At 34.1% G+C, this 12,000-nt stretch overlaps 1 protein-coding gene across 1 annotated transcript; it reads right to left on the bottom strand.

Annotated features, from left to right (window-relative positions):
• Window positions 1-516: 516 nt before the first annotated feature.
• Window positions 517-7,509, bottom strand: LOC107815086 (proteasome subunit beta type-6). The gene is given in 9 exon segments (NM_001325943.1): window positions 517-532; window positions 563-894; window positions 1,586-1,660; window positions 2,246-2,319; window positions 3,632-3,743; window positions 3,992-4,064; window positions 4,502-4,557; window positions 7,172-7,248; window positions 7,360-7,509. Coding segments are annotated over 8 exon segments (705 nt in total). The 5' UTR covers window positions 7,466-7,509; the 3' UTR covers window positions 517-532; window positions 563-762.
• Window positions 7,510-12,000: the final 4,491 nt, after the last annotated feature.

Raw genomic sequence — 12,000 nt, 5'->3', positions numbered from 1 at the left:
GACCAAACAAGGTACATTCTCAATTGGCATAGATATATTATGCATTTGGACAATATTTGGTTGACGTTAAAAAGAAAAAAGACTATTCAAAGTTGGAAGTTGAAATAAAGCACTTGGAAATTTAAGTTACGTCTTTACACGAATTTCACTTGAAAAAAACCAAAGCTTTGCAAGCGAAAATCTTCATTTGACTTGAAATACTACTCAAACAAGCTTTGTAACTTCTAGTTTCCTATTTCAAGTTAAAACTAAAAAAATTGGACCAAATTATAAAACGAATATTGACTTGTAAATTATATTTGAAGCAGATGCAACGTCCAAACAAGAACCCGGTTAACCAGCTCCATACCGGTCGTTTCTTGACACATTCATTTGTTCGTTTAACTTGGGAGGTAAATCGCATAGAGGAAGAGCATTGTTTCTTTATCCTCCTTTCCATCTAACTTAGCTGATAATCATGGAGCTTATTTTCCAACCACTTCTTTTAAACAAATCAAGCAAATATGAGAAGTTTTAGAGTTTCCACCTTAATCTTCCTTCCCCTAGTACTGAAACATAATGTGTGGACGAAATACCTATTTTAAAGCAAATGGGAAATCACAGGACCAGAAACAGTCAGAACTGTGTCAACATAAATGATTTAAAAAGTTGCAGCAGGACAAAGGGAAGGGAAAAAACAATGATCCAGAACATGCGATGGAGTACTTGTACACCAGCAGCAGTTAATAAAATTCAACATGTCAATCGGGGCATACTCTTGTTTCAACTGACCATTGGAACAGGGCTTGATGCAGACACAACATCCAGCAGCGAGTTCACAGGCTCTAATTCTTCATGCCAAAGTTGGAGGGAATCGCCTGGATAGAACTTTCTTGTGGCTCCATCTTTGTTAATCTGGTTATCAAAATTGTTCAAAAACATGCTTATATAACGAGACAACTGAGAACATGAGGACCTCTTTCGATAAGATGAGGATATTGTTTAAAGTGTTCCAAAGCAAAAACAGTAGCCAGTAAAAGAATTGGTCCGACTCAATCATCCTACAAAAGCTTTATGCTGGAGTGGCGAAAGAGCAATACAGCACAAAAACAACACGTATAGGATAGAACAACATACCCAGTGTAATCCTACAAGTGGAGTCTATGAAAACGTATAGGATAGAAAATACTTAAAAACCTACAGCGGAAGTAATCATATTCATACCATAGCAAAATAAAACACTAGTTTCTTAGACTCTTAGAATTGGTCCAAACTCCAAAATTATAAGGCCTAAATAAACATATTGTGCATAACGAAGGGCTCTTGGACACAGTTGAAATGTGCTAAACATGTAGGTAAATTAAGAAGAAGAGTTTCATGGAGTTGATGCTACAACTACTAATGCCTACAGGTATATCAAGGGTTCCTTTTGACTAAAAGAAAAGGTGGGTAGGCAAGACTTTGGTTTATTCAATTTCTTTATAAACTAAGACGTTGGTTTATTTTAACTTAAATAATTTTCTACTAGAGCCTCAATAGGCAAATAAAATTTCATTGAAGCATATTATAGCATTTGAATAAGCATAAAGCAGATTAATTAACTCACAGTTACAGTCCGGACAACTCCACCACTAGCACCATCTCGTGCAATGGCAAGAGATACTGCAGTGACCACCAGTTTCTACAGAAAAGGTGAAACAAAATTAAATCTTCATCCAACTAAAATCTTCAGAATTATCATTAAAGCAGATCAGTGAATAGTGAGGCAATACCAATACAGATGATTGATCAGAGCATCAACATGTCCACATAGCAATAGTCTATTATGCCCAGTTGAAAAGCTATCCCCTCAAGGAGAATTTCAGAAAACTACTACTCTACCTTACTAAGTAAATAGAGCTCATAGGCAAGATGCAAGTTCAAGCTCTTATTATGCATACAACGGATCATGGTAGTTGGTTTTAGTGTCAATGTATGTGAATCACACTGCTCAGCCTCTTTTACTACCAAAAGTATTTCCCTACCTCTTCCATTGTTTTGAAAGCTTTGTGTCCCAAATTAATAAGAACTTTGCTACTTTCTTTAAAAAGTTTCATCTAGAACTAGCAAAAATACGCTTATTTTTTCAAAAGATATCTCTGCATTATAGACTAAAAGCATGACGGATGAAGATAAACACATAGTTGTGAAGATGATGGCATCTTTGATGGTCCAACACTGTCGTACAAATTAGACAGGTCGTAAATACAAACTGCAGGCAACTAACCTCAGCTTCTTCTTGAGTCATTCCTTCTTTCCATGCTTGGTCAAAGAAACCATACAAATAAGAAGAGCCAGATCCTGAAAGTAACAGTCAATGAACAGAAAATTGCTCAGCCAACTGGTAGCACTTGGAGCATCTTGCACAGGGAAACTAATAAATTAACCCAATTATCAGCGGTTACGTTCAGCTCCCAATATACTTCATTAAGCAACACCAAGGGCAATATTCTAAACATCTTTCAAAAATGACACGGGGGTGTTAAAACATATTTCAAACAAGACACGGGGGTGCTAAATCAGCTTTTTATCTTCCTAGCAGGCGGGTTTTTCTCTTTCGTGGCATTGCATTCGTTCATCCTATCCATTGTTCTAACCATATCGGCTATCACCTGGTGCTGTCAGTTCCCCCCCCCCCCCCAACTTTAAAATGTGTGATAAAAAAATTGAACCAATGGTCATATATAACAACCAAAATTTGCCATATGATATCTTAATTCCACGAGCGCACCAAAATGTAAGGATAACATGCCTGTTCTATCATACTTATTAATAAAAAAAAACGATTCCATCACATGTTTAGGCTATCAAAAACCAAATCCGTGAACCTTTTAGTTCATGTCTAGTTCTGGTGAACCCTTTTTTTTTTTTTGGTTCCAAAGAATTATTTTCCATTTTCATTTGTTATCATTCTCATAGCCATTCCAGAAAAAGGAAACAAGGGGGGGGGGGGGCATATTTCTGGGTTTAAAAAAAGAATTCTAGGAAAATCCTCCATTAACGGAGCCATCTAGAGAAATAACTAACAGTATTCTGCACTCTCATTCAAAGAGATACATGAGTTTCACTGAACCAGACTACCAGGTAATGAGGATGATAAACTAAAACCTGTTGAAAACAAACATATGCTACTATCACCTGTGCTCTGGTATCATTTAATTTTTCCTATTTTTCTTCTATTCAACAATGCAGCTACCCATCTCCCTTGCATAGTGATAGGCGTTCCTCTCAGTCTCCCTCTCCCCCTCTCTCCTTCTGTCTCTCTTTCATACACCCGCGCAGCCATTTATGTGCAGCAACAAAAACAAGGTACTTTATTTGTTTATGTTTCTTAAACTATGCAACGAGATATATGGCATGGAGTATCTAGTTGCCTCTTTCTATTTCAATCATCTAACTTTTGCTGATTCTTGCTGTGCTTTTTAGTTTTCAGCTCTTTGTATTAACGGAGTCTTGGAGAAATCAATTTTTTTTGCCAAATGGGGCTATCTAAAGAGTCTGCTTAAATAGTTACAGAAAAAAGGGAATTTTTCCTGTGAACTGAAAAGAACCTTCAATAGCCAAGTGTTTCTGGAAAGTGTGTATGACAAAGAAGAACAGATTCAGAGCAAACCTCCAATAGCAAAAGGCTGCTCCAAGACTGTGCCTCCAAGAGGGATCCCATATATTTTGCCTCCTTCATATTTGTCCCAACCACCAATAATCATACCCGTTTGAAGCCTATCCTGAATATACAGAGCAATGAATCAAATAAATATAAAAAATAGATCATATATTATAACCCAGGTCATATATTATGTATGATGTATGTGGCTTAGTGGCCAATGAAGTAGGTATAAACTTTGGAGATCATAATTCAAATCCCAACTAAGAAAAAAAAACACTTGGTGATTTCTTCCCATCTACCTAAGCCTTGGCGGGCAAAGTTACCAGTACTTAACAATTTAAAAACCATACTGGTTAGAGAGCAAACCTTGTTGTTATAGGATAATAACCTAGTAAGGTTCGCCGCAACCTTGACAGTAGCCGGCTGGCCTAGCTGTATCCTGCATTCACAAGAAGTCTCAAGACTAGAAGTTAGGAAAAATAACTTCACATAGTAAGGGGCAAACAGTGCAACCATACTACAGTATTATATTACCTCCTGCCAAATATATAGATATACAAAGAAGACAGCCAACTCATGGCCCTAGTTATAGAGGATGTGATTCAAACATCAAAGAAATATACACAAAAAGGAGAACCAATTTTACAATAAAGAAGATAGCTATGAAGAAGCTAACAGTTAAAATTGCAGCTTCTTACCAGGCCAAAAGAAAAGAACAAAGCTGATACCATAAAAATAAGTTCCGGGCGGATAGGGGCCCTTGGGGGTGGGGTGGGGTGGGGGGGTGGATTGCAAGTTTTTGGTATAAGGTAGGGATCCACAATGTAAGCACTTGAATCATTAAAAGATGGAATATAGATTAAGGAAGAAGCTTACGTGTGTTGGTGTAGGAAGTAACGAACATAGTCTGAAACAATTTGGGAATCTGCTGCCTACAAAAGCAACATTGTATATAAGTCATAAAGAATTCCACTTTCTAGGATTTATTTTCAACCATCAAGGTACTTTTAGTTCTCAGTACCTTATAACTGTCCAAATTTATCTCTAGACCATCAAGTTCACGTTTTATTTTTACGTGTAAGCTAATGTTGATGATAACGGAGTTCTATGTCAACCAAATGGTAATCATGGACAAAGGAATAGAAGCTTTGGTCCATAGATGGCCACATATTCTTATGCTTTCTTCATCCTTGATTCAATAGAGTATGTAGATGAGAGGCATGCTAATTAGAGCATCAATTGCTTATCAGAAGACTTGACTTTTTTGTAATCAATTACATCCTCTGGGTGATTGATTTAGTGAAAGCTTACCTTACTTGATGAAAGAAAAGATCATCAACAACACTTCAGGGTGTGGCCAATATAATGGACGGACATAAAATGGATGAATGCTTAGTGCCATACTGAAATTAGAAATGAATAGCAGGTCAAAAGCTTATGTGGACTTAGCTACTGACAGTAGAGAAAGATAAGGGAGGCTAGGGCAGTGGATTATCTAAGACTTGGGAATGGGACGAGGTTGAAGAGTGCCTTTGTGCAATCTACTTAATAGGGGCAGAGAGGGTGACAAGATGATATGAAGGGAATTAAGGCCGAAAATTCTTCTTTTTTTTATTAGGTAAAAGTTAAGGCCGAAAGATACTCTAGGTAAACATTTTTATATGGAGCTATTAGATAGAGGTTGAAGAAGGTAACAAGGCACCAAGAAAATAAAACCTTTCACAATTGGTGGCAGCACGAGATTCAGTTTTAGTGGCAGATAATCTTAGGAAAAGAAACAAATTGTTATGAGTTGCGTATGTAAGAAGCACAGTGAGGACAAACACCACCTCGTGCTTCATTATAGCTTTACCTCACAGATATGGATTGTGGTTTCGCTATGTCCAACATTTCATGTATTTCACCGAGACAGCGGATGAAGCAATCTCAAGTTGGAGACTAGAAAAGATAGGCAAGGAGAGGACAGTAGCCGAGAGAACATCATTACTGTGTCTCTTTTGGCTTATTTGGAATAGAAAAATCTGAGACTATTCTATAATACTGACAACAACTGAAAAGTATTCATGTTGGCACCTAAGGGTGTAGTCTAGTGGTCAATGATGTTGGGTGGAGAACCATGAGATTTTAGGTTCAATAAATCCCAGTGGAGACAAAACCACTAGGCTATTTCTTCTCATCTAAGTCTTGGTGGACTGAGTTACGCGATACTTGTGCTAGTGGGAAGCAGCATATAACCGGTGAAATCGTCGAGGTGTGCGCAAATTGGCCACACACCACCGTTATAAAAAAAAAAAGAAAAAGTATTAAAATCCTTTTGATCATTAGTACTTTTGGTGTAAAGAAAGAATCATCACTTGTATTCACAGATTGGATGATTTGTTAAATGAAGGTGGTTGTTTTTAGCCCCATTCATATATTCTTTTAACACAAATTTGGTGTATTTATAATGAAAATTACTTGACTTACAACCCCCCCCCCCCCCCAAAAAAAAGAAAACTACACACTAAAGTTGCAAATGAAGCCTTAGTGCAGGATTTAGTCTCATTTCTTAAAGTTCAATACTTGTTTCAGGTTACATTCAACTTTTTTTTAAAACGACATTTATACGCGTCCCCACCTCCTATGCCTCAACCCACCAAGAGAGATAAGAGAGAGCAACATGAAATCATCCTTGTATAGTTGTCAATATTTAAAAAAATTCTTCTTGTCAAATGGAAAGGAGAAATATAAAAAATGGGATTTTCATCAAAACTCCTAAAAGGTACCACGAACTAGAAATGATTTCGCATTAAATCATAAAGACATCCAAGGTCATAGTCGCATAAAACATGATTACACATTAACTTTGTGAATCCGCTGTATCCAGCTTATTCTAAATTAAGTATGATCACATGATAAATAGATTTGATGTTACTATGTACTATTTGTCAATCATCCTATACTAGATAAGCATGCCATGTAGCTGTTATTTAGCAGGGTTTTAATGTCATTATTGCCAAAATTTTAGCCCATAACCACAAATCCCAAATTTTTTAACTTCATAATTTCATCATGTGAGGATTCATCATGATAGCGCACAATGGAAGAAAAGAACTATATAGGCGATACATACTAGTCCAGAGTATGTTTTAAAAGTTAGCACTTTTACTTTAGGCCTTAAACTCTCTCGAAGTCCTATAACCTTTCAAAGATTTATCTGTTTAGAAACTATACAAAACTTCTAGTACTTTTTATCTTTATTTGCATAATATTGGCATCAGATGATTTAAATGGGGCAACGTGGGCAGCGAGGACCCCAACTTATTTGGAGTTGAGGCATAGTTGTTGTTTTTGTACAATTTCATCACGTACAATACCCATATACTGATTTTTAAACCGAATAATAAAACATCAAGATGGCAAAGAAGGAAGGAACCGATAATGCCAGATCAGCTTCAGGATAGTTTCTGTTTTAGAGAAACCCCCCCAAAAAATAAAATGCTAGCATTCTAAGCTCAAATATGGATGAATATAAAATGCATAACGGGAATATGGAAAGCATCATACTGATCCGGAGCGGCAAACGTAGACATTATCAGTCAGCTGAGTAATCTTATCCGAAGCCCTATTCGCCACATACATTCCTGAAATTTTCCAGATATAATTAACAAAAAACAAATGAATCGAAAATTTCTGATAAGATTAAAGTAAAATTAACCCCTGCAAAAGTATAAGGAGTTGATAACTTCAGTTACCGGTGCTGGTGCGAGAATCGGCGCCGAGTACAACGCCGCCGTTGTAAGTAACGCCGATTATAGTGGTGCCCATGGAGTGGGGCTGGTCCACATCGGTATTTTCCATCTTAAGCTATATCCGAAAATGATCAAACTGGAGTTATGAAGAAATAACAACAAAGCCCTAGAAGTAAATCTAAGAAAGCTTTTCGTGAGGAGGAAGATATATATTAGACTCCCAATTCGTAGAGGACTGGAAAAAATAAAAGTAATTGTATGCACCCAAAAGAGCTCGAGGAAACCCCCAAATTAGCCTCTTGTTTTTGGAACTTCATTCAAAATTGCCCCTAATATATAAGATGTAGCAATAACAGTCTTCCAAGTTTCTCAAATATGACACATGTAGCGAGCGCCTAGGTTTGGGCATAAATTTGGTTAAAACGTGAAAAATGAGTTTTTGAAGATAAAATGATAAATGATTTTTTATAGTTGAAATTGTGTTTGGACATTTATTTTACTTGAAAAAAATTTAAAGTTTTGTGAGTAGAAAATTTTAAAAATTACTCTAGAGCTATTTTTGGGATTTGAACATTTTGTTTTCAAAATCTACCAAAAAATGATTAACATCTATAATCAAATAAATATTTGAAAATAAAATTTTTAAAAAATCGCAAATTCTATGACCAAACATGAGCTAGTCTAGCTCAACGAGGCAAATTCAGTACAAATGCTTCCAAGATGTTTTAAATGTGGGATTGTCTTAATATTAACTCAAATTAAACGAAATCTTTCTCGTTTTGCAAGAAGTTACATATGAATTTTCATACGCCTTAAAGTTTATGGGTAAGTTATGTCAAAGCTTGGTAAAAGATAAAAAATAATATTACTAGCTAACAGTTTGTTTGGATAGTTGTTACAGGGTTTAGGGTTTAGGGTTATTGTATCGTATTGTTACTTTAAATACAATGTTTGTTTTGATTGTAACTTAAACGTTATTGTATTGTATCGTTAAATCCGTTGTTATGTAACGGCAATGTCACGGCTCAATTTCCCACTATAGGTCGTGATGGCGTCCAACGTCGTCGTTAGGCAAGCCAACAGTAAACTATCAATTCAATTATTCATTTTATATTTTTAAAAGCATAAGTCTTATTAAGTAAAGGATTCAGTGCGTTTAAAAATCATGAATACTTAACATATTAGCAAGATATAAAATAAAATATAAAATATCAAGCCGAACCATAACCAACCACTAGAGTATCCCAATATCTGGTGTCACAAGTGCATGAGCATTTACTAAGGATTACAATAATAATACAACATCTGTCTAGAATGTAAATAAGACACGATAAAGTAAATAGTACGATGGGGACTGTGTGGGATGCGATACGTAGCCTGAAGTACAGCTCACCATAAAATCTCCTCAGCAGATGCGCCTACGCGCCAAGATGACCACCAAATTAACTTGTCAGATCCTGCACATTTAGTGCAGAAGTGTAGCATTAGTACGTAAATCAACGCGTACCTAGTAAGTATCTAGCCTAACCTAGGAGAAGTAGTGACGAGTGTGAGTACCTAATTTTTTTACTTATTTGAATTTTTATCACCTTATACTATGTAAATATTTTTAGAAATTTAATATATATTATTTTAGCTTTGTTATATTTTTTTAATATAGGGTACGAATTAAAAATAATTTAAAAGGATAAATTATTATTAGTAGTATTTTTTAAATTTTTTATCTTTATTTTAAAATAAAATAAACTTTTTTAAAAAAACGAAAAAATAAATATATACTTTTTAATTTTAAGATGGGAATAAAATAATAGAAAAATTAAAAGTATGGAATAAAAAAATAAAAGTAAAAGTAGGTGGAAATTATTATTTTTTAAAAGTAAAAGAAAGTGGAAAATTAAAAAAATAAAAGTAAAAGAATGTGAAAATTTAAAAAAATAAAAAGTAAAATAAAGATGAAATTAAAAAATAAAAGTAAAGGTAGCTGAATTTTTTTTTAAAAAAGTAAAAAAAGTGGAAATTTTAAAAAATAAAAAGTAAAATAAGTGGAAATTAAAAAAAGAAAAGTAAAAGAATGTGGAAATTTAAAAAAATAAAAAGTAAAAGAAAAATGAAATTAAAAAATAAAAGTAAAGATAACTGATTTTTTTTAAAAAAAAGTAAAAGAAAGTGAAAATTTTAAAAAACGAAAAGTAAAATAAGTGGAAATTAAAAAAAAAAGGAAAGTAAAATAAGTGGGAAAAAAAAAGTAAAGTAAAAAAAAGTGAGAAATTAAAAAATAAAAGTAAAGGAAAGTGAGGATTTTTTTTTTAAAATAAGAAAAATGGGAAGTGGGAATTCTTTTTAATTAAAAAATAATAAAATAAAAAAACAAAAATCTGAAAAAAAATCATAATTTTTTCCCTATAAATAGAAGAGAAATGTGAGGAGAAAAGAGGGGGAAAAAAGAGGAAGGAAAAAATAGAGGAGATAATTGAGAAAGAAAAAAAAATCTTTTTTTACGCAAAGTGAATTTCTACTCGTTTCATTATTTCTTTCGAAAATTCAAGCAATTCATCACCCTGTTTAAGACCCAAAATGCCTCAAATTCAAGCCTAAAAACACCTTGTGAAGCTTCATTGATAGTCACCCTTCTCACGCCAAAAATCAGCAGCCTCACGAGGTACAGTCGAGTTTCGGTCCGGGCTCAAATTTTAGAAAGTTCGTCGTTAGATTTTCTACTCATATGCCGATTTGCCCTTGGTTTAATGTATTTTCTTGGCTCATAATTGTTTTGCATTAATCAAGTTCTGAAGAAAATTTTTTGCTGAAAGGTTCACTGCTTATCCTGTGATAATTTTTTGTGTTTTTTATTTATACACATTATCATGTTGTAGTTTTTTTTTTACATGTTTCAAGCGATTTGTCAACAAATTATTTGAATAGTATTTCATCTTAATGAGATTTGCTATTTAGAATTAAGAATGAAGATCTTGCCATATTAATGGGCCATGAGTTGGAGTTCAAGTAAGTGAACTAGAAATGAGTTACCACATTTAATAGGAAAGAAAGAATTAGACATGGGTTGGATTGACTATAAATCTGTCAGGCCCAATAATTTTGTCACTAGACTAATAATTAGTTCATTCTTTCATAATGGATAATGTCTCATAATTTCAAAGATAGAGTAGTAAATTGTAAATATTTTCAAGTGTGGATGACTTTTCAATACTTTAAATAACTAATATATTTTCCGAATTCCAAATAATTTTCTATCCATAAACTCTTGGCCTTACAATAATTTCAAATTAGTTTAGGAAAATAATACAAGTACGCATTCACATGACTTGACCAATCAAATTCGAATAATAATAAATGTGTTATTGATTGTGTATACGTATGTGTGACATGATTCTTGACGCCAAACAAAAATAAGTACACGTACGCGTGACTTATTTCAAGATAATTTTTATAAATTTAATCAAGCAATAAAAGCGGACATAGGTAAAATATGAGAACCAATAAAACACAGGTTATCCAAAAATAATATAAGCCAAATGTAGTCAATAAAGCGACCGTGCTAGAACCACAGGACTCGGGAAATGCCTTACACCTTCTCCCCGGTCAACAGAATTTCTTACCCGAACTTTATTTTCGCAGACCAATAATAATAGAGTCAAACCTTCCTTTGACTAGAGATTCAAATAAATGGTGACTTGGAACACCTAAAAAATTAATTTCAAGTGGCGACTCGGTAAATAAAATAATCCCTACTCAAATTTGTCACTTTAATTGAAAAAACTCTTTAACCCACAACAATCCATAACACATATATCTTTTGGGGCAAAAAGAGGTGTGACAGTTCTAGCGACTCTGATGGGGACAAGAACCCAGAACCTCTGGTTCAGGATTCAGAATTTGAGATTGTAATATGATCTATACTTGGCTTTCTTGATTGTTAATATTACTATGTTTGTGGGCCTAATGTGATAATTGTCGATCATTTGCCGCTTTGATATTATTTGAACTATATAAACTGCCTTCTTATGCCTTCCTTATGAGTCTTCTGAATTTACGGGCCACACGTGCGCGTGACCCACTTTTTTGTTAGAGTTCATACCAAATAGAACGAGGTTGGATCAGTAACTAGGTCGGGTAAACTTTCGTGCTCCCGATACGTTGCCCTCACCTTGGCTCGAGCTGTCCGCTTGGGTAAGCCATGTCTAAAATACTCCGCCCAAGATTTTAAACCTACAATAACATATCCCCATGCCGGATCCCTAGAAGGAACGTTTGTTTGCATCATGTGCATTTGACTTTGGGGACTCAACACAGGGGTTGAGTCCGTCTAGGACAGGTGTACCTGAAAATTACAAGACTATCCTAATGCATCTTATGTGCTACATGTGAACAACTGATTTTTTACCACACCCGAATTTTATACTATTTTAGTGTAAATATTTCTTTTAGGTCTAATCTTGAAATTTTAAACTTTTGTCTTTCTTTTAATAGAATCTGTTTGAAAAAGAAATTATTACAAATAAATAAATAAATAAATAAATAAATAAATATATATATATTCACATACTTATAGAATATAGTTCATTTCTACTTGTAAAGAGAAAATAAAAATTTACAAAGAATACTTGGTTTATTTTAGTTAGTATT

The sequence above is a fragment of the Nicotiana tabacum genome, chromosome 13, assembly GCF_000715075.1.
Source record: "Nicotiana tabacum cultivar K326 chromosome 13, ASM71507v2, whole genome shotgun sequence".
NCBI lineage: Eukaryota > Viridiplantae > Streptophyta > Magnoliopsida > Solanales > Solanaceae > Nicotiana > Nicotiana tabacum.
This window is presented reverse-complemented; position numbering and strand designations above follow the sequence as displayed.